The sequence below is a fragment of the Mangifera indica genome, chromosome 16 (genome assembly GCF_011075055.1).
Source record: "Mangifera indica cultivar Alphonso chromosome 16, CATAS_Mindica_2.1, whole genome shotgun sequence".
In the NCBI taxonomy this organism is placed as follows: Eukaryota; Viridiplantae; Streptophyta; class Magnoliopsida; order Sapindales; family Anacardiaceae; genus Mangifera; species Mangifera indica.
This window is the reverse complement of record NC_058152.1, coordinates 12397240-12421840: the sequence shown is the minus strand read 5'-3', so window position 1 is coordinate 12421840 and position 24601 is coordinate 12397240. Positions and strand designations below refer to the sequence as shown.

Here is a 24601-nt window from a genome sequence, read left to right as displayed (position 1 = left end):
TCTACAACATATTATAATATCAATAAAATTATGTATATCCAGATTTAAATAATTAATTAAGTACTTAAATGATATATCGTGTGGTTTGTTAATATTGAATTAAAGATAAGAGTAAAACTATGTGTACACATTTTTTAGTATATAAATAGGTATACTAATAATGTGTTATCATATAATTATATATTATTTTATCATTATTTCAAAATTACTCAAATAACACCCAATTACATGATAACATATCATGTGTATACCTATTTGTGTACTTAAAATTGTGTATGTATAGTTTTATTGTAATGATAAAATAACATATAATCATATGATAATATATCATCTGTATATCTATTTGTGTATTCAAAATTGTATACGTATAGTTTTTATTGTAATGATAAAATAACATATAATTACATAATGATACATCATTTAGGTAAGCAATTAAATAATCAAAATGATGTAAATAATATTACTCTTATGGTTTAAAATTTATATTGATTCTTTTAAAACGGAGATTAGGAATTTTTATTATTACAATTGAAGGGTGAATTTTTCTTTTTTTAAGAAAAAGAAGGTAATTGTATACATAAATTATTAATTCTTACCAATTAAGGTGACATAAAAAGTCTAATCTTTGTCTCAAATTTAGTTTATTCTATTCAAATTTAAGTAATTTAGATTGAATTCAACTCTAATCTTACACAGACGTATATACATGTCTTGAAAGTATTAACCTACAAACTCAGCATGAACAACTCTATGATGAGCTACCGATTAATGCCTTAACCTTATCCTTATTGATTGAACACTAAAAACTTTGAATGTCCATATAGCATTGTCTTCAACAGTAAAATCCCTTCTCCACACATCACGGGGCTCCATCTTAACAAAAAAATTGTCTTCCAGTCTTCCTGAATGTATGCCAAAATGGCAGTTCAAAGAGCTGGTTTCCAGTAACAGTTAGAATTGGTTCTCAATAATCGGTGTGTCGGTAGAAAAGGTTGACTAAGCAATGGAAAACAGTTACAACATAGACTTCTTGAGAAAACGGTTAGCTCTCAAATTTTTCGCCTACTAATGTCAATAAAGCCATTGCTAGGAATTGGAACCTCCTCAACTGCATCTTTCACCTTCAAATGCTAAGGCTTCTCCTCTTTGGAGGTGGCAGCCCTTTTTGCTAACAGTGTGTTCTTTTGTAGGTTCCCTTTTTCTGATTTTTAGTCGAGTCCTATTCTGTAGGCTTGGTGCTGGTTGCAGTGGTCAATATTGATAGCTTTTCCCCTCTCCATTGCCTCAACTCTGCTGCTGGGATTTTCTTTTCTGCTCTTTCCTGGTGGCTTTCGAAACCTGCCTTTTCGCTACTGTCTTCTGGAGCTTGAATCTCCTGTTTCCTGGTGCTTGTGTTTGCTTCTAAATTCTGATCAGAAGCTTTCGCATCAGTTTTCTGTGCTTCCCCTGTTTTTGCCGTTCATTCTCCTACTTCTCCTGCTGTTGTTCTCCTGGCCTCCCTTTTCCCCAGCTGTGGCTTGGTGTGGAGCCCTCAAAAATTTCTCCTGGTCTGCTGCTTGGTTTCCTTGCAGTTGAGGCATGCTTCTGGTCCTCATGGACCTTCAGTCTTTGCTGGTCTGGTTGGCTTGAATTCTTCCTGCAGGCTTTTCTTGCATCTTCAAATTTTTGCTCCTGGATTGCTACATGATGATATGGTCCTCTGGTTTGGGCTTATTTATCCTCTGTTGATGGGTTCTGGTCTGAAATTCCTGAGCTGTAGTCCTTCTATGAGGATCTTTGGATGCTGGTTTGTTGTATGATCAAGCAAGCTGAGTTTTGTCTCTCCGAGTAGTACGTCAGAATTCATTGAGTTTGGATTGTCAATTGATTCGGCCGGTGCTTCTGTCATTTCCTGATTTTGCTTTTGTCCATTACGTCTGCTTCCCAGTGTTGGCACCTGCATTTCCTCCTGATGTGCTTTGTAGTGTTCCGGTTGCTGTGCTGGTTGTTCTCAGTTGTTGGCCTGGAGTGCTACATTCGAGTTTGTTTTAAAAGCGAATTCCCTGCATTTTCCAAATTCATATACTTTCCTAAATAACAATTTATCAATATTTTACAAATACCCTTTTATTTGCCATAACTTCTAGTCCACTCAGGTTTCTTTGTTTTTTTTTATAAACTACCCTATTGTTTAGTTGTTATTTATGAAAACTGAATTAATCAAATTTAATATGTATGTATAATCTTAATTAAAAGAACAAATGCATTGTAAATTATTATTTAAAATATATTATGAAATGTATCGAATTAATATGATGCAATAGACATATTATATTATCAATACGTATCAATACACTTTTTAAAGAAAATAATGATATAAGAAGGGTTTACATGAAAATTTTCGAATTTTCAAGGATGTTTGTGATATTTTTTAAAATAATGATATGCAAAATTAATTTTTTATTATTTTATTATACGATATAATGAGATTCGACTACCATGTTTATATTCTATAAAATTATATACACATTTTTTTATATACATAATTAAATATTAAAACGAAATCAAATTTCCAACTGCTTAGAAATGGAGGGAATTTAATGTTGTCATTTTCATATTTAATTTTCTAATTTCTTCGGAAGAAAAAATACAAAGAGAAGCCTACAAGAAATCCTGTGGCTGTCGACCAAAATGGTGGAGGTGTCCCTGGTTAGCTATTGGGGAAGTTCCCACAGTGGCCATGACTTTACTGCAATGGAGATTTTGATGGTCCTGTTAAACTGCTAGTCTAAACTAATAGTCTTAACTTCATCGGTGAAAATAGTAAAATATTTTAATATTTAATATTAATAAAATTATATATATAAGCAATAAGTATAAAATTATGTTTAAATAATAATATATTAATATATAATTAAATAATATTTTAATATTTTAAAATAATACATAATTATATATTAATATTTTAAAATAATCATTTGGCCGAAAACAATAAATTAGAAAAAGGGAAGACAGCTTGCTTGAAAATAAAATACGAGTAGAAATCACAAGGCAGCCTAATGTTCATGGGGCAAAACGTCCAAGTCAAAAAGACGAAAGGCAGGGCATCTTCTGAGAAAATAGATAGGGGGTGTTTGGTTTGAGTAATGTTTTATTACTAAAATAGAAAGATTACCTTGAAGATAAATTATTTAGAAGATTACTGGATATAAATTATTACTACGTTTGATAAAATTTGATAGGTATAAATAATTATTGTGTTTGGTTAAAGATAATAAAAGATTACTAATAAATTATTTTACTTAAATGTCCTTGAATATAATTATTTTTAAAGATTTTTTATATTATTTGCAATATTAATTAAAAATAAATTTATTTTTGTCTCAAAAAATTAATAAATAATAATATAATTATAATAAAATCAAAATTATCTTGGTAATCTTTAATGTGATAATCAGATTACCACCTATATTATCTGCTACGTCAACATTGGTAATAAAAGATTATTGTAATCTCTTATTATTGACAAACCAAACAAGAGAATAAAAGATAAATTATCAAGATAATTTTAAAAAACTGAAACCAAACGGCCCTATAAGGCGATGTTTTAGTTCAACTGCTCAATTGGGTGATGTTTTAGTTTACCCTTCTTTGTTTATGCGAACCGCCTCTCTTCACTTGCACTTAATGGCTTCCTCTTCTTCTTCTTCTTCATCCATTACTCCTAAAATAGAGTATGAGGTTTTCCTTAGTTTCCGTGGTGTGGACACCCGACAAAACATTACCAGCCATCTTTATGAAGCCTTTTGTCAAAAAAAGATTGAAACTTTCATTGATGATAGCCTTGTTAGAGGAGAAGAAATTTCTGTATCTCTTTTGAAGGCAATTGAACATTCAAAGATCTCGGTTATCATTTTTTCTAAAGGGTATGCTTCCTCAAGATGGTGTCTCAGAGAACTTGAAGAGATAGTTAAATGCAAGAACACGTATGATCAGATCGTAATACCAGTCTTCTATAAAGTAGATCCATCTGATGTCAGGAATCAAACTGGGGATTTTGGGAAAGCATTTGCTGAGCTTGAAAAGCGTTTTATGGATGATTCAGAGATGTTGCAGACATGGAGGGCTGCTTTGAGGGATGCAGCCAACCTATCTGGCTATGATTCAAAGAACTCTAGGTAACTGTAAATTTTTTTGTCAATGTTTTTATGTACTAATAATCTTTTTTTTTTTTTTGGTAAGTACTCTGACGCTACAAATTACCAATTTTTATGTAGTAATCTTACATACAGCAGTTCCTTATATATTGTGTTTTTATTATCTTTTCCAGATTTACTGGAGACAGATTCAGATGGTCAAAATAATAATCAATTGGAAGTTTGACCTTATAATTTATACTATGCTAATTTGGGTTGGGTTCTTGTTGTGTGTCTTTTAGCCCAAAACACAGAAAGACTTAACACAAACACTATCCATTAATACGAATTATCAGTTTTACTTTTTTGAATGACAGCTAATTACTATCTAAATATGATATATCATTAAATACATACTGGTAATTACTATCTAAAAATGATTATTTCATTTTTTCTGAGAATTGAATTTTAGCTTTGATAAGTTTTACAAGTTTTTAGGACATGAAAAGTGATGATCAAATTATATTTGAATCTAAAATTTTGTGCCACTGAGAAATGAAGTTGAATTCATGTCATGATGCAGTTCTTCATTATGCCAATCTTACATTTTAAAAATTTTTATTTAATGAACAGTCAAAATAAACGGAAAAGAATTAAAATTATGTTATATTTATTTATTTCATTTTTAGTCATTTAAATTTAGTATCATATTATTTAATTGTTTATTTTTTATTTTTAGGAATGAAGCAACGCTGGTAAAAGATGTTGTCAATGATGTATGGAAGAAATTGGATTACAACTCCTCAGATGTTCCTTCCAAGGACCTAGTTGGACTAGAGTCATCAATTGAAGAGATTGAAAATTTATTATGTTCAAAAAGTGTTTGCAAGCTAGGAATTTGGGGTATCGGGGGCATAGGAAAAACTACTCTTGCTGGTGTTATATTTGAAAAAATCTCTAAACAGTTTGAAGCGTCTTACTTCATTTTGAATATTAGAGAAGAATCAGAGAAAAACAGAGGATTAAATGACTTATGCCAAAAATTGAGTTCTGCAATTTTAGGGGATGAACATCTCAATCATGGATTCACCTTCAGAAGAAAAAGTTTCATTAGCAGAAAAAAAGTTCTCATTGTGTTTGATGATGTAACGAAGTTAGAACAAATAAAATGTTTAATGGGAGTTTTTGGCAACTTCGATTCAGATAGTCGAATCATTATAACGACAAGGGATAAACATGTGCTAAGGAATTATGAAGTGGATCACATTCATGAGATGACAGGGTTATCTTTTCATAATGCTCATCAACTTTTTGTCTTATATGCCTTTAAAAGAAACCCTCCAACAAAAGATTATAACGAGTTATCATCTATAGTAGTATCTTATACTAAAGGTGTTCCACTAGCTCTTAAAGTTCTTGGTTCCTTTCTATTCAAGAGGACGAAGAGAGAATGGGAAAGTGCACTAAAAAACTTAAGAACAAGTCTTCATGTGGATGTCCACAAGGTGTTAAAAATAAGTTATGACGGATTAAATGATAAAGAGAAGGTTGTATTTTTAGATATTGCATGTTTCTTTAAAGGATATAAAAGAGATCTCATAGAAGCAATCCTGAATGCTCGTGACTTTGACTCTCATATTTCTATACATCTTCTCATTGAAAGGTGTCTCATAACTACATCATTTGACACCATAACAATGCATGATTTACTTGAAGAAATGGGTAGGGAAATTGTTCAGCAAGAATCAATTGATGATCCTGGTAAACATAGTCGGTTGTGGGATCCTAATGCAATCTTTTTAGTATTGAAGTATAATATGGTAAGAGCTAGAACACTTATTTTTTATTTCTATTTTATACATACATATAATAAAATATTAGTTAGCTAAATATTCATTTTTGGGACCTAAATTATTTGGTATAGGGTAGCAATGACACAACTATTATTATTTTATTTACAAATTCTGAAAAGAAATTTGAGAAAGAAATATATTTGAGAGTAAATTACTTAAGAATTGATGTAATTAAGCAATTTCAAATTGACTTTTCACCAATATGCTTGTGATTTCCAGGGAACTAGAGCAATTCGAAGTATATGCTTGGATACGTTTGAAGTAGAAGAGTTGCATTTAAATCCTAAAGCTTTCAACAACATGCAAAACCTAAGATTCTTGAAAATTTATGAGTTCGAACATGGAAAGAAGGTGCATGGTTTTGAGAAACTTGAGTCTGATTTCTCTGAGCTAAGGTACTTTTGCTGGCATGGATATTCTGACAAATCATTGCCACCAAATTTTAATCCAAAGAACCTTGTTGCACTTTCCTTGCGTAATAGCGAACTTAAACAACTTTGGACTGGCAACCAGGTATATGTTAACTTCTATATATATATTGCTTTAAATTGTAAATATATGTATGCTATTTATGTTGTTTCAATTCATTTATTTATTAATTTTTTTTTGTGACAGAAACTTGTTAATTTGAAACATATTGACATCAGTCACTCTAAACGTCTATGCAGTATACCAAATTTATCACTTATGCCAAATCTTGAGAGCTTGAAGCTTGAAGATTATACAAATTTGCTTGAGAGTTTCTCATCTATCCGTAATCTCCATAAACTTGTTATCCTGAATCTACAAGGATGCAAAAGCTTTGATAATCTTCCAATTAGTTCTAATTGCCAATCTCTTCGAGTAGTTAATCTCTCTAATTGCTCAAATCTCAAAGAAGTTCCATATCTCCCTAATACAGTTGAAGAATTATATCTAGATGGAACTGCTATTAAAGAATTCCCATCAATAGGGCATTTATTTAGACTAGTAACATTAAGTCTTAGAAAATGTTCAAGGCTTGAGAGATTACCAGATAGTATTCGTGAGTTGAAATATCTTAAATTTCTTTATCTCTCGGGTTGTTCCAAACTTGACGAATTGCCTAATGACATGAGAAATTTACAAACTTTGAGGGAACTGGAACTGGGGGAAATTTCTTTTGCAGAAATACCAACATTTATGACAAGTTTGATCAACTTGTGGGCATTGTCTTTGATAAGATGTAAGATGCAGAAGCAATCTGGTATCCCACTCTTTGATTTATCTGTCTTCCAAAGAATGATAAGGCTAAACCTGATTGATTGTTGCATCGAAGTGTTACCAAGCAATATTGGCCAATTACTCTCACTTAAATATTTAATTCTTGGCAAAAACAATTTGGAGACGCTACCAGAGAACATCAAAGACCTCTCTAACCTGAAATTTCTTTATTTAAGCAATTGCCAGAGGCTTAAATACTTACCAGAGCTTCCAAGCAGGTTAGAGACAATGATGGCAATGAATTGCATATATCTTGAATCAATATCAAGTTTACCAGCTTCATTCCTAGGTATTCCGACTTGTAATGCGGATGTTTGGTTCCACAATTGTTTCAAACTAAAATTAGATATGACAGATGCTCTCCTGAAAATTGAGAGAAATGCAGATGTGTGGCATCACCGTGAAGTAAGTCTATCTTGCTCACTTTCTCTGTTTTCTTATGATGTCAATTCATTTTCTATAAAGTTTGAATCTTCAAACTTTATAACTTTTAATGTTCCATTAAAAAGAGTTAAAAATTAAATATTAGTATACATATTTCATTGTAAAAGTAAAAGATGCGTGGATTAAAATTTTAATTTATATAAACTTAATAAATAGCCCTATCCTTGTAATGTCTTGCCTACTTGAGATTTTTTGGGTGCATTTGGTATGCTGTATTGGATTGCACTAAGTTTTTAAAGTTGTATTAAATTGAAAATGATTTGGCTAAAACTATTATATTTATATATAATATATAATAATTAAATTCAAATTTCATAATAATATACTAAATTATTTAAAGGGAATTTATAATATTTACTATGCAAAATCAAGTAGGCTAAGTGAGAAAAGATAAAAAGAGAGATTTTTTTTTTTAATTGATCATCAACATCTAAGCATACAACAACTAGGATTTATATAGAAGATTTGATTGACATGTTGGCAATCCATCCCTCTTTGATTTTTTTAATTGAAACCTGGAAAAGAAACTAGAGATTATTTGGAATCAAGATAGATCGATGCTTGAATACTGTGGCTAGGTTTTCTTCTTCCTGTTTGTGCTATAATGAAACAATGAGTTTTGAATAAAACTCACCGATTTGATTTAATCACAATTAAATACACCACTTTGTCATTCCAACACTTAACTACCATAACAAACAAATTCACCGCTTTGCAATTCAAACACTTAAGTACTATGACAAACTAATCCATCACTTTGCACTTCTCATACTTTTATTGTCAACATCTCTCCTTGAACATAACTCTCTTTCTCTTCAACATCTCCCCTTAAACATAACTTCAATAGTTGACTCACCTTTATTCTCAACATCTCCCCTTAAACATAACTCTCTTTATTTTCATCATCTTGATGAAATTTTTTAGTCAATACACACCTAATGATACTGAGTTATGAAACTAGTGGATAGTTTAATTCAATATAATCTCAAGAAAAGATTAATTGGCTTCTCATGCATATAAAAATTTTAAGGGAGAAGTATTTGTAAGGGTAATGACAAAACAATAAAAGTATATATACTCAATAATGAGTCTACTATTTGACATATAAATAATCTGTTATATTGTGATAGAGTAATTTTGAATTAAAGATTATATTGAATTAAACTATCCATAACAAACATTGAACAAATTTGACGGAAAAAGAATATAGGTTTTGATGAAAGAGAAAACAAAAAATCAAGAATAGGAAAGGGAATTGAAAGTTTAAGTGAAACTTCTACTCTTTTTATAACTCTCTATCTTTTATTATGGAATGATCTATTTTGGTTGAAACTCACTATTTTACATTATTAACCAAAAACTACCATTTTTTTTAGAAACATAAAACATGTCCATCAATTTATGAAAACTATTCTAACACCACAATATTCTTCACAATTATAAGTAGATCCACTAATTTGTAGTTCTCACACTTTTATTCTCACCATACTATTAAATTTACTATTCTCATCATATCTTAACTTTAAATTATATTATACAGAATTACATTTAAAATATACCTTTCTTATTGTATAATATTTTTATACATATAAATTTACTATTGTTAACTAAATTGTTAATATATTTAATTAGTTTTATTTGATAAAATGAAATACTATGTAGTCTTAATCTAAGAAAAAGTTGATAATTCTTTAATCAAAATATTTTCTATTTGAAAATCTTACTTGGACTGTTGATTTATGAATATAAAGTTTCTTACAACATAATATTAAAATATACAGTGTTAAATAGACCACTAATGTACATGCAGGATATCATTTGGGTTGAGCGAGTGGGGAACATTGTTTACCATGGAGGTGGAATTCCAAAGTGGTTTGACTTAAAAAGTAATGAATCTTTTATAAAGTTTCCAGAAGGTTGGGTCAATGAAAACTTAACTGGTTTCGTTTTATGTGTTGTTGTATCATTACAAGACTATCAACAAAATGTTGGATTTCACCTGATTGTTAATGGAGAGATGATTTTTTCTGCTTATCTGATTCACTCATTCCATTTTTGGCTTAAGTTTCTTGAAGGAGAGGACTTTATTGAATCAGATCATGTAGTCATAGGTTATCAGTACCTTCAGATGTTCGAGCAATTTCCTACACTCAATTTGAATAGCCAAGGTGGTGTTGAGTTCTTTGTTGAACATGCAACTAAGAATGGTGAGGTTCGAAGCCAGGTGAAAAAATGTGGAATGACTTTGTTATATGCCAAAAATGATGATTTGAGAAGAGATGCAAAAGTGGACAAAAATGATGAAAGATCTCATAAGCGATTGAAACTTGAAGGTTGAAATGTTGTTACAGAAAAGGTAATGTAAGTACAAAATCCCTGAGCTTATAATATTAGGTTAGAACATGTTGATAAGATCCCCATTATGTCCCCATGTCCCTTTCTCGTATGGTAAAGGGATGACTGATGGTTGTGAAAATTTAATAAAGCTTCCAGAGGAAATTTACTCCATTTCTAGGGCTTCTTGTTTACCTAATCTTCACGATATGCCTAATCTTGGAACTTTTTCCTATGGTATTCTTTACAGATGATGTGGCTTACTGCATAGTAGTTTAATAGTTTCAAGGTAAACTTGACTTCATGTTGCCCTCTGAACTATTTGTCTAACTTTCTGCAATTTACATTCGTGGTCTATGCTTTATAGTTCTCTATTACAGAATGTTGAAGTGCCTCTTTTTTTAAATGTTATTCAGTGTGTTGTCAGGTTGGCTTTATCTCAGACTGGCAACTAAGCGTGTGGACACAAATTCCCTTGACTGTCATTTTAATATTCTCTGGATTTTCTTGCCTGGAATTGGATTATGTTACTAAGTACTACTTAATTAGGTGTTGTATGGTTACAGATACGTTTTGCTGCTATTTGGTTCTCTAGGCTATGAAAGGGTATTGGCTGCTTTTCGATACTGCTGTAAGCTTGCTATTAACTAGTAATTAATTAGGTGTTATATCCATTGCTGCTTGGCATAACTTGGAGAAATAATTTGATGTGAAATTTGCTAATCATCTAGCCTCAGTCTCTGTACAGGGGAAACAAATTGATGCCGTACATTTCATTCATGCCTTCCAGCTTACTGAAAGCTTTCCCTCTGTTCCCCTCTTGAAGACATACTTGAAGAATTGAAGAAGAAACTCACAGGGAAAGGGTGTGAGTTCGGGTAGAGATACTAGTGACAGGTTAATTTTCATACTAAAGCATAATGAGTGATGCTTGGAAATTCCTTTGTAACTAAATGCTCAATGAGAATTTTCTTTTCAATACAGATTGATGTAAATGCACAGGAATCTGCTGCTTTGAAAGCTGTAGTTAGTTGTGTCCAAGAGTACAGGCTTGAACCTGACTATCCTCTTGATCCACTTCAGGGAAGGATTTAACAACTGGAGAAGTCGAAATCTGATAAGAAAAGGGGTGGAGATTTTGGTAGAAGTCAAAACTTCAAGAAACAAAGAGCAAACTGAGGATACCGTGGATTTCTTTCTCACAGTGGCAAGGCAGCTCCTCGTAGGCTTGTTCTGCCTGTTTTCTGATGTGTTGTGCACTTGCGGGAAAAGCGCAACATTTTCTTTGACAGGGCAGCATATGGAGGAATGCCTGAGAGATATCCTCTGGCTGGTCCAAACTCTTATGATTATCAAGTTCCTAGCCACCCTGTTTTTGTTCAGCAACCAAATGATCAAAGAATATGCTTTTATCGTCAAGATGTAGTTATCAAATGTAAGATTTATGTGCAACCTTAGTGAATGTGCAGAGAAATTGTTGGTGAGTGAATGACATTTTCCCACCCATGTTTGGCTGTAAAACACTTCTTCACCCCTAACTGACATAAATAACATTTCTTCATCCAAAATCATATATAAATAATATTTTCTTATCCAAAATTAAACTTCTTTATTGAAATAACATAATTAAAAAGTGAAATTGTTCTTTTATCTCTATTATTTTATTTTTCAAACTATCATATAACATTATAGTAACAAAAAATTAAAAATAACACTTTAAATATTTAAATTATATAAGAAAACATAATATTTCTCCATATTTTCACTCTCATTCCTTATTTCTCTTTTTTATAATAAAATTGTCTTTGTCGTATAATTGTATAGTATAGAATAAATTGTAATTTTTTAAAATATAAAGGGTTTTTCTAATTTTTAGAGGGTTATTTGAAATTCATAAAAAGTTTTGAGTCTTTTGAAAATTTTATAAATACGATATGCCCCAATAGCTTCAAAAATAATGTTACAATCCCAAAAAATTGAATAGAATACAATTCAAAGATTAATTTGTGAGTTTTGAAACTTTTTCTAAGAGTTAAATTATCATATTTAAAATGTTTGAATATGATAGAATATTGTTATTTTAGAAAAAGTGTTATTTATGCTAATTACAAGTAGAAAAGTGTAGTACAACAAACTTTGGGTTGTAAAATGTTAGTTACACAATATTATAAGTACTCATTTAAATACTCAAATGGGTACAAATTTATATGTATAATCACATAATTAGATATTATTTTATTATTAATTTAAAATTACTCAATTATATGATAACAATAAATGTATCTATTTATGTAATTAAAATAAGTACAAATAGTTTTATTGATGTAAAAATGTGTAGTTAATAAATTTTTATATGTCGTTAATAAATTAATAATACTATATATATATATATATATATATATATATATATATATATATATATATATATATATATAATTTTTATGTACAAATAATGATGTGTCACTATATGATTAAGTGTTTTTTATTTTTAATTTTGAACTGTCTAATCATATAATGACATCATTATTTGTGTATAAAATTATGTATATAGTACTACTTTAAATCAATTTTTTGCCAAAAAGGTTTATTCAATTATTAGTTTCCGTCTGTTAATTTTGAAAAATTCAAATATATTCCCAAGCCAAAAACCCTAATAAATATATATATATATATATATGTGTGTGTGTGTGTGTGTGTGTGTATCATCTCCTCTGCAGTCTGGCATCAGAAAGTGGTGGGCTCTATGCATTCAAACTTGTCTCCTCTCTGGCACTCAAAATCTCGGCGAACTCTCCATAACTTATCTTCAAATCGTTAGTGCATCGAACTGTTTGTCTTCATCAGGCTTTGGTATTATTTTTTTTTTCCTTGATTGAGATGAACTCTCCCATTGATGTGCTAAGTTATTACCTTTTCAATGCTTTTGTTTTGATGCAATCTCCATTGCTCCTTAGTGAATGGCTGTAATGAATATTCTTTTTATTGATACATGATTTAACAACTTTTCAATTGATAGACAAATTGGTTGAAAGATCATCTTTTCTGTTCTCTTCCTTTTCTTTCCTTTACTTTTTGGGATCTACGCTTCTAGTGTGCAGTCATTCATTGTAATGTCTGGACTTGTTCTACATTTATTTAATATTTTTATGATTATGACTCTGTCTTGTTTTTTTTTGTATATTTAACAATACATTATATGGTTGTTATAGTGTTAAAGTTTGTTGTATCTTTGCTGCACCATTTGAAGTTCAAATTAACAATGAATTAGCCCTGCGATACTCATCTGCTCTTGTTCAAGGTCCTGCAAATGTTTTCTGGTACGAATATCATCAATAACAGAAGAATAGATTTTCCTTAAGTTGTTAGTTGTGGAGATGGCTTTAGTAGCTTTGCTTGTTGTTACTGTCAATAGTTTTCTGTGTTTCATGTCTTTAGTAGATCATGCTTTTTAAATAATGCAGAAATTAAAATTCTCAGTTTTTCATCACTCAAGATCTCAAATTCTTTTTCGGTACCATCTTCTTTCATTCTCGCATTGCTTTCATACGAATTAGGCAGCCAGTAATGTATAAAATTCAATTGTCTAAAAGCCATAGCTTGACTGGAACTGGAGGTTGATGTTTATTTTCACGAGGATCCTAAATTCGAACCTGACTTATCAAGCACATATCAACCTGTAAAATTTCACTCGTTAATTCATAGAAATACGCTTGAATGATTAAGTCTTTATCATTTGCAAATTCAGTATATCATTTTCGATAAGTAATGTATCATTGACATAATATACCAGAAATGCCACTATGATTCCAGTAACTTCTTATATCCACATGTTTTATCTTCTAAATAAACATACAAACAATTCAACATCTCTTCTATGTTAACCTGTAAAATTTCACTCGTTGTTAATTCAAATTCACATTAAAAAGGTTAGAAAAATAAAATCCCAGATGAAACAATACTTGGAGACCTTGGTTGTGGTTGAGAAGCAAGTGTTCGAAGCTTTTCATGGTTTTCAAATATTTTGCATATTTCAACTGCATTCAACCACCTGTTTTGCCCTTCTTTCACGATTTCTTCAACACCCGCGTTATTCAAACAATCTGCAACGTCATTCATATCAGTAAAACAATTCAAATTGTGAACTCATTCATAAGTACTTTCTCTGTTCAACCAGAAAGCATCTACCTGAAAGTGCCATAAGAAAGGTGTTAAAGATGAGACAAATGGTTGCAAAAACAGAGTGCTCTGTTTATTGGAAAATGTAATGATACTAAAATTTGGTGAAAAAATAAAAATAGTGTAGATTGATTGAAAAAAAAATTGAAGAGCAAAAACGGAACCCTAAATTTATAGATAGAAAGAGAATGAACTGAAATACTGTATAACCTCTTATTTTGTTAATAGAATGGCAAAAAGTTACATTGATTGAATTACATTTGAATTTATACTCCGTTGTGTCTGATGTAGCAATCCTGGTGAAATGCAATAACCACCATTTATCTTTTATAGAGAAAGCGCACAAACATTGATTCTAAGCCGTTGGATTTTACTAAACGAGTAGTTAACTAAACGTTAGTTTTCTGCTGACAGGCTTGTGCCTCCTCTAACACAGTTAAGCCAAAGCACCAACCTACCTACTTGTTTGACTACATTCTCAACAAAAAAGGGAAAAAGATGCAAAAAGTGTCATAAATGATAAGAGAATTGTGATGAAATGAGAGAAGTTTACACTGAGATGGTCAAAGAGCAAATCCAGAGTTTACATTGGTTCATGTTCATGGGTGAATATCGTTAATGTTAAAATTTTGTTTATCATTTCATTATGTTATAATTTTTTACTACGTAAATGCTTCCCAACACAACAACCCTTACACAAGTATTTAGTTTCAACTCTAGAGTTTTTAATCTTTGATTTGCCAACCAATTTCTGTTTTGTATTAAATTTGATTATTCAGTGGGTTTATTCTATTAGAGTGATACTACATATACAAATTGTTATCTTGTACTTGTGGCTTAAACTTGAAGTAAGGGTATAACGGTAATTTGGCAAAGTTAGTAAGGGTGTTTTTGTCATTTAAGCATGAGGGGCAGATAAGTAATTTTTGCTAGCTTAATCCCTCAATACATTTGCTATTCTTCTTCCCAGCATTGCATATTGCAGAAACAAATTACCCAACCCTCTCTTGCTCTCGGTCTGCTTCCTCTGCTAAGGTTACTGTGCACAGGTGAGAAGTCAAAGATGCTTAGTAGGTAGTAGTAGTATATGTGTTGAGGTCATAAGAACCATGAAAAACTTGAGCTTGATAAAATATATATGTTTTTTTTTTTTTTTAACTTTTGGACATTTAATTCAATCCAACTTACTGTTCTTCTCTCATCCATTGCTTGTATATTTCTGAATGAGGGGACCATCTATCTAAAATTTTGAATGATGGCAGAAAATTGTCCATTTTGTCATGTTTCCAGCAGCAATTTATACAACACCTCAAACAGTGATCAACAGAGCAATTTATAGTATTCAATTCTTAGTTGCCTGTTCAACAAAGAAAACTATTCCACCCTGGCTATTCAAATTGAGTGTAAGCAATTTGAATAACATGTTACTGTAACCATACATTATCTGATTCAATAACCATACCCTCAAGGTCTTTCACCACAGGTAGAATAAAGCTGATTCATAAGCTGACATTGATAATTGGTTTTCGTTCCTGATCTTGACACCTTGATCGATTCTCAAAATATAGAAGTTAATAATCTAAGACAGTCAGGTCAGTAAGTGGAAGATGCTCCGACTCAAGGCATGGAGAAATTGCAGTCTCTTGCTAAAACTGTTGCTGCAGGTTAACTGGTAGAAGGAGGTTACATCCCAAAGACACCTGCTGCAATGGAGAAGTTGGAAGCTCTAGTTAGCTTTTCGAACCAGGTAAGAATATTGCTGCTGATCTTAACTTTCAATGCCTTCCTGTAATGTGTTTTCTGACCCGGCAATTAGTTCTTTATCAACACATCTGATTGAAGTTGAGAAACTTTCTAGCGAGTTGAATTTGCATTCATCTGTGAAACCGAAGTTTTCTTCTGCTTCTAACGTTTATTTAGGCACTATGCAGCTTGAATGCATGCCCATGATGCCCGACAAATCACACCTATTTTCTCATCCCTTTCCTTTTAAACCATCTTCTTGGCGTTGAATTCATTATTTTGGTGATTTATTGCATTCATGATTTGTAGGAAATATCATTTTCATGATGTACTAAAAACCGTAGTTAATTTTTCCTTCAGTGCTTCGCTTTTCTGCAAACTTAAGTGTGGCTACATAGTCAAATATGGATATTCTCTACTAATGAGAGTCTCTGAATAAGATTTCATGATCGGCAACCAGACCACTAATTGGTTTCCGTTAGCAAAAATGATATGATTGGTAGAAAGTAATATACTGATCTTAGCATAACATGGTTCTGTAAATTTCAGGTTCATACGATCTGATATATGTTAGTTTTCACTTGGAACATCTTGACATGTTACCAAATTTATAAGCTCTTGCCCGAACAGGCTGATCATTTCACCAAGAAACACTACAGTGGATGTCTCATATCCAAACAACTCGCCAGGTTGTCGAGGCTTGCTTGCAGTAGGAGAGTACTGCCAACGCCTTGGAGCTTTTAGTTCAATTTGGGCCACCCGTCCTCGTGACACTAGCTAATCTTATACCAGAAAAAATCAACAAGCTCAAACTCTTTGGAAGATCATCTCTGCTCGAACTTTGTTTCCTGATCAGAGATACCTCTGGACATTCTTGTTATAAACATAATTTGCATACTTTAAATTGCTGACATTTTTGAAGCAGCCAAAAGCGTCTTGGGATATTGTAAATATAAAGTCTTTTTACTGGGGACGAAGTTAAATTTGTAATTAAATCAATTTTTGATGCATGATGTTCATTTTAAGGTTTGTGTAATCGGGGTACATTTGCAATGTTATGTAAATTTTTGAAAGACAACAGTCTTATGAATTATTCAATTAAAGTTTAATCTCATCAAACCCTTTGAGAGTTATTACAAAGAGTTCATAAAATGTAAGCCGTCTATCTTTTGTCATGGCCATAAAGAACAAAAGACAAGGTCAAAAAACTATTTTCCCCCCAAGGTTTGTTGAAATGATAGTTCTAACCCTTTAAAAAAACCAAATTTTCACCCGTCATCTTTGGTTAAGTGAAATGAATGAAACCATTTTATATAGATTTTTTTATTTTTTTTTCTACTTTTTCTATTTCCTCCTTTCCCTCTTATTCTTTTTTATTTTTCCTTTCCTCTTATTTTTTCTATTTCCCCTTTTCAAAAGTTTTGAGAGTAATTATGATTTTTTAAATACTAGAGATGTTAATAAAAATTTTTGGGTTTTTTTTTTTTACTTAAAAATTGTTCAAAGAGGTTTTTGAAATTTTAAAATTTAATATTCCCTTAAATTTTAAAATTTCGAATTGAGTTGTTTCAAAATAACCAGCTTTTTAATAAAAAAATCTTATTTAAATTGGACTATTTTTTTGGAGCCAAATCAACCACTCCCAACCAATGACAGTATATGGTTGTGGAAGTTAATCAAAGCTGAGAGACAAAATCAAATATAAAATTGAAAATGTAGAGAATACCTTCTTTTAGATGTACAACTGACACCCCTATGAACCTCTCTTGGAGAAGTATAGAGAAAGACCAATCAAGGGGCATTGATGACACGGGTATTAATTGGGAGGCAAAAGTTATGGAGATTGTGAATGTCAACTCATGGAAATGGTCTACTGCCAATTATTGGAAATGATCGGCTGCAGGCTCTAATACGCTTTCAGAGATCGGGGGGCACTGATGAATAATCCTAGAGATGGCTTAGACTCTATCGCATGGTTGCCCTTGACCAATGGTCAGTTTTCTACAAGGTTGGCTCAGAATGAGTTATTTGGAAGGAAAGCAACAACAGGATTTTCCCTAATCTTCTGCAGCCCAAAGATAGAATTGTGGAAAGGATCAGAAGACTGGTAAGAGGTAAAGGGGCTGACCTCTCAAATGTTTCACCTACTAATGTCAATAAAGCCATTGCTAGGACCTGGGGCCTTCTGAACTGCATCTTGCACCTTCAAATGCTAAGGCTTCTCCTCTTTGGAGGTGGCAGCCCTTTTTGCTAACAGTGTGTTCTTTTGTAAGTTCCCTCTTTCTGATCTTTAGGCGGGTCCTACTCTGGAGGCTTTGGTTCTGGTTGCAGTGGTTGATATTGATAGCTTTCCCCCTCCCCATTGCCTCAACTCTGCTGCTTGGATTTTCTTTTCTGCTCTTTCCTGGTGGCTTTCGAAACCTGCCTTTTCGCTACTGTCTTCTGGAGCTTGAATCTCCTGTTTCCTGGTGCTTGTGTTTGCTTCTAAATTCTGGTCAGAAGCTTTTGCATCAGTTTTCTGTGCTCCCCTGTTTTTGCGGTTGATTCCCCTGCTTCTCCTGCTGTTGTTCTCCTGGCCTCCTTTTTCCCCAGCTGTGGCTTGGTTTGGCGCCCTCAAAAATTTCTCCTGGTCTGCTACTTGGTTTCCTTGCACTTGAGGCATGCTTCTGGTCCTCATGGGCCTTCAATCTTTGCTGGTCTGGTTGGCTTGAATTCTTCCCGCAGGCTTTTCTTGCATCTTCAAATTTTTGCTCCTGGATTGCCACATGATGATCTGGTCCTCTGGTTTGGGCTTAATTATCCTCTGTTGATGGGTTCTGGTCTGACAGTCCTGAGCTGCAGTCCTTCTATGAGGATCTTTGGATGCTAGTTTTTTCTATGATCAAGCAAGCTGAGTTTTGTCTCTCCGAGTAAAGTGTCAGAGTTCTTTATAAAAACTCAATAAATAAGTGACTTTGTGGTACCTTAACTTTTCTTATCATGTCTAACCTTCGTTTCATCTCATAACTTACATATCCTTTAATATTGTCCTTATCATCTACAGTGACACAAGGATTTCTTTAAACTCAATAAGTATGTGACCTTTGTTATATGCATTCTAAAATTATTTAAAATCTTGAAAGAAAATTTTATAAAAAAAATAAAGAATTTCTTTAAACCTGTGTTTACTTGCTATGCTGACTCAAGTGAGACAAGGATTCAACACCTTAATCGCATGAGCTTATCATAACTATTATAGTGCCCTTCCATGCATACAACATCATGGACTACTAATATTAATTATTAACTATCACTTCTATTTCGGGTGTGCTAATGTGCCCTATTGCAACACATTTGCATGAAGTCACTTATGAGTGCCCTTTGTAACAACCCTTATGAAAACATATTATGCACTCATTAGAAAAACATATTTTCTCTTGAGTGTTCATAAAACTTAATATCTCATGGGATCGTGTCCCACACTCAGGGCTATATGACCAAATTCCGTTATAATACACAACACCTTATAGCTTTGGAAAACATGTAAAACGAACACAACTCATTTTCTTATACCATAAATTTGAAATATGTTTTTAATGCATCATGTGAATATGCTTTAGCCCTCTTTGAAATTGCATGGCTTTCATACGCTTTCATGTCTAATACACTTAAGCTATAGATCACACAATACATGACTTTCATAACTTTATCTCATTGCCATGGATCACACAACACATGACCAACTTATTCTCATTGTCATATATCACAACTTATGACATATTGTCTTAATTCATGGTCATAATGTTCCATAAACTTGTGGTACAACTTGCTGCATTGGTTTTTCATAAACTTAAAATGATCATTCATCTTTACTCTATAGAACAGGTGTCCCTCCCTATAGAACAACCATTGTCTTTACTCTTAATTATTGTTTGCTCTTTATAACAACTATCCATTCTAAATTTTTTAATGATGAACCTCTACTCTAAAATGGGGTTCCCTTATATAGATTTTTTTATAATAACCGTCAAAATAGACATCCCATATTTTGGAACACGTGTTCCATTTGCTATAGTTATTACCCTCTTCCATTCTTTCAAGACCACATTTTTCTCTATAACTTCCATTACCCGACACAGAGGAATGAGTGTTCCATTTATTGGAATGGGCATTACATTAGGGAAGTTGTTGGAATTATTGATTTTGAGTCAATCTTCTAGTGACACTCTTTAACTGTAGGTGTATATGTTTTGTTTATTAATATTTTTTACCTTGAGTATGGAGATAAATTATTGAAGTGGCATTTGAGGAATTCTATTAGAAGTAGGTAAAGAAGATGTTAATGGTGGCACTACCAAAAAAAAAAGGGGCTATAACAAGAGGAAAATTAGTCATTAAAAATCTATTTCCAATCGCTAAAGAGTTTTAACAACGAAAAAAATCTCTTCATCACCCATCGTCATAGCATACACCGCTAAATGTATTAACGATGAGATGAAAAAACCCATCATTAATATAAATAATGAGAAGTGTAAGTTTCATTGTTAAAAATATTAATTTCAACGATAAATATTCTCATCGTTATAACAATATTTATCCATCACTATACATAATATTAACAATGAATATTCTTGTCGTTATATTCATCAATTACTAAATATAATATCAATGATGAATATCCCCGTTATCATAGTAATATTTATCAATCACTAAACATAATATTATCAAACACAATAAAGGAAACCAAAATAGATCGAATCAATCATAATGTCAATTCTACCAAATTAATAATCATGAAAAAATTCCCCCCCATTATCAATAGAAGATAGATTCTAATGTACGAAATCCAAGGTACCTACACTAGCATTTGAATGCACGTTTGGAAGGCCGTAGTTGTAATTATTCAAGATCCATTGCTTGTAGAACTACATTCTCACTTTCTCCCCTTTTATGATTCATAAACGTAGCCCAGTTCATGCTAACTTAATGAAATATGAAAAAGGATAAAGGAGGTCATTTGACAAGTTTATATCATTAAGGACTTGGAATTAGGGCTGGATTCGAAGCGAGCTTGTTTGGGCTCGAAACGAGCTTTGCTCGAACGAGCCCGAGCCCGAGCTTACCTTGAACGAGCCCGAGCCCGAACGCGAGACTGAATTTTGAGCAAAAAACGAAAACAAGCCCAAATCTGAACACCGGTTAAGCGAGCTGAGCCCAGCTCGCGAGCTGCTCACTCAAATAAAAAAAATAATTTTAAGCAAAAAACGACACCGTTTTGTTCTTTGAAATACGAGCTCAAAGCGAACCCGAGCCTGAACACACGAACCCGGACACTAAAATCATAAAACGAGCCGAACACAAACATGTGTTTAGCGAGCTCGGCGAGCCCGAGCCCGAGCTTGGGCTCACTGAAAACGAGCCGAAAATGAGCTGGGCCATGTTCGGGCTCGGTTCGGCTCGAATCCAGCCCTACTTGGAATTTCAATATTCACAATTAACAAGATATCTTTCTATATATTCCATAAAAAGGAAACCTGGCACTCGAACATAGGCCTTACTGTAACATGTTACAAAGGAATGGTGATCAACAAACTGATCCAGCCGACATATTTTAATTGATTACTCAAGAACGTAGGTCAAAATCTTTACCATATGTTGAGATTGTTCATCTTAATTGTTCAAAGCACTTTAAAACATAACCTAGTCAAAATAGTTTTAATTGATAATTCAGCCAAAGAATCGTTAAAACACAGAGGCAACTTGAAATAACTAATACAATCAAATTCATAATCCCAAGCAAGTCTACGACCAACTAAAGCCAATAACTAGTTTTAAGTCACAGGTAACCAGTTAAAACATGAGCCCCAGCCTGATATAACTTCAAAATTTTAGTAACATAATCTGAAGTAGTAAGACTTAGGCAGTGAACATAAATATATTCATCAAGTATAAAACAGTTCCAACTGATACCAACGGTTTTAGTCACAGTATAAAAAGTTTGAATAAATAAAATACCTCTCATCTGGCTGTTTAGTAGCGTCATTGGTGCTAACTAGAGGACCATCTACATCTACTAGTGCTCCACTAGATTCAGGCTTGGGCTTCTCCGTTGCAGCAGATTTTCAAAGTGTCAATTCAAGTAGTGTTTGAATAGTACCTTTTCGTTGCTTGGATCTAATGCATTCAGCATTTCAGAAAGGACATCCATAATGCCACATGCATTCTGAATTTCTGTCAAGCTAGTTAAAGTCTAGCCAAATTATGAAACATGATTACTAATTGTACCACAGAACATAGTAAAAGAAGTAGTAAATGCAACGCAAACATTAAAATTAAAATAAAGCAAATAGCCAATACTCATTCTTATTTTTGCAATACCCAAATCATCAGGTGAAGTTAGTGCTCCAGTACTCAGAAGAAAGACATGACAAAAAATAAGAAAGTAACAGAGCCATAAGCAGAGAGGATTGACCACTGAAATGAAATCACAACAACAATGAAACAATACACCAATTAAGTGTGTGCGTGTGTGCATAACAAATTTTAACATCATATTCTCACAGGAAACTTGAAAAAACAGCACAAGTATCAAATAAATGGCTATGATCATGGCATTAAGTATCAAATAAACTTGCACGCACAAATGGAAGTGAACCAGTGACATAACTCTTCTCCCCACTTTATGGGAGAATAAAATGGAAATTAGCAAAGCCTAAAACAGCAATTAGCACTGCTTGTAGCAAAATCAGTAGAGAAATGTACAATGAAATCAATCTATGTAGATAATGCATGAAAAGATGAATCAAACGGCAGTGCCATGTCTCATCACATAGGTTTTTTCTCCACTAATTAATCACTTAAAGAACCATCCACCAGAAACATACCAACTCCTGGTATGCTGCAAAATATTGTGGATGTCTTGCCCTCGGTCCTCCAAAAGCTTCTTGTCAAGTATCTATTAGAATCAACATCTTCTCCTTGACATGAAAGTCAGGCTACAATACAGAATCATGAGAACTATGAACAAGCTTTGGCAAAAAGAAACAAGTAAACCACAGAAAGAGAACAAAAACTACTCAAGAAACATTCTAACCTTTTTCTTTACTATCTTAACCAACTCATGAAGAACATCTCTCTCTGCCACATGCATATAGACAATGTCCCCACAATTCTTTAAGATCGTTTCCAACAACTGCAATGTAGCCATAAGAATAAAACTTGGATAAGTTTACCTTGTTAAAAATGAAAAGACATGAAAAGGTAGACAATAACTTTCCATCAGACATAACAACTCATTTATACTGTATATCTGGATCAGAAAGGATATTCAAGGATTAAAAATTTTAAGCTGAAAGCACAACTGTGAATACACAGTATGATCATTGATGTCAAATGACATATATACCTAGTGGTTAAGTTCTTCAATCCTCTTATCATATCCCAAGCAACTGAAGCAATAAAGTGTTCCATATAAATATTTGTAATGATAAATAAGGAAAAACAACGGGTAATGTGTTCGGGTTTCAACAGAGCATTAAATTTGCAAGCAAACACTTGAAAACATTTTCAACTTCTTATTTACAAGATCGGCAGCAATGTGTTGGGGTTTCGACAGAGCATCAAATTTAATCAATATTCAACTTCACAAACATGTAATAAGCTGAAATTTCTTTGAAAAAAATAAAATCCAAAAAAATCCACTGGAAAAGAATTGAATGAAGGAGACAAGATTAAGAAATTTACCAGTTTCTGCTCGATTCTCAGTCAAATACTATCTCTCATCGTAGTAGGTCGGTTGTTCGCCACTCGCCTGCTCATCTCAGTCGTTGCCGGTCACCGATTTTGTAAGATTTTGGGACTAATGCTCTCGGATGGGAGAGACTGGAGCGGAGCTAGAGAGTGGAAACTAGATGGTCGATTGGAGAAGTGCTATGGACGTTGGAAATGATATTTTGTCTTTGAACTCACACTTTATTTTAATTTTTTTATTTTTAATCCAAAACTATAACTTAACCAAATGACATAATTTTTAAGTATAAACCAATAACGAAGGGAATGAATTGCGCTTAGTCCGAATATCTCCTAATTTTAGTTTGTCTCTAAAGAAAAATATTTTGATTTGGGTTTGATTCAAGTTTAAATCAAATAAAAATAGTTTAACTCAAGTTTAATTCCAATTTATCACTTTAATTTATGGTTTTACACTGCAACTCATTAAAAAAACAATATCGGTTTATCCAACCATCAGTAAAACAACGGTGATTTGAGAATTAAATGATATAACCTAAATCGAATTGTGAACAAAATTTGAATCAAATTAAACCATCTTTAACTTATGAGCTAAATTAAGAGTTCGATTTAATTTTTAGAAATAAGTTGAGTGTTTAAGCTCGATTTAAAATTGAGTTAAATCGAAATGAATCAACTTATAAAAGTGAGCTAATTCGGTTTGAATCTAATCCTACCAATAATGACAGGTTACAAGTTTTTTATTAAGAAATTTAAAAATTCATCGTTAATAGTATAATTTTATTTAGTTTAACGAAAATATAAATAATTAGTCACTAAAATTATGAAAATAATACTTATAGCAATAATACAGGGCTTTTATTGATTTATTTATTTTTATTTTGTAGTGTGGGATTATTGAATTTGTGTAACAATCACATACCAATGTTCACGGCTCATATTTGCTTGCATTGTAAAGGGATGTAA

General features: G+C 32.3%; 1 protein-coding gene and 2 long non-coding RNA genes across 3 annotated transcripts; 2 read left to right on the top strand and 1 right to left on the bottom strand.

The window, feature by feature from the left end:
- The first annotated feature begins 3593 nt into the window (after nt 1-3593).
- On the top strand, nt 3594-7725 carry LOC123198992 (disease resistance protein RPV1-like). The gene is made up of 5 exons (XM_044613792.1): nt 3594-4157; nt 4855-5925; nt 6145-6481; nt 6584-7615; nt 7720-7725. The coding sequence occupies exons 1-5, from the start codon at nt 3637-3639 to the stop codon at nt 7723-7725; spliced, it is 2967 nt and encodes a 988-aa protein (XP_044469727.1). The 5' UTR covers nt 3594-3636.
- A 2832-nt stretch (nt 7726-10557) lies between these two features.
- Nucleotides 10558-11572, top strand: LOC123199264. The gene is made up of 2 exons (XR_006498303.1): nt 10558-10885; nt 10973-11572. It is a non-coding gene; the product is annotated as an uncharacterized LOC123199264 (long non-coding RNA).
- A 6007-nt stretch (nt 11573-17579) lies between these two features.
- Nucleotides 17580-23853, bottom strand: LOC123199257. Its single transcript, XR_006498296.1, has 4 exons — nt 23630-23853; nt 22980-23078; nt 22771-22881; nt 17580-22136 (listed from the first exon to the last, which is right to left on the bottom strand). It is a non-coding gene; the product is annotated as an uncharacterized LOC123199257 (long non-coding RNA).
- Nucleotides 23854-24601: the final 748 nt, after the last annotated feature.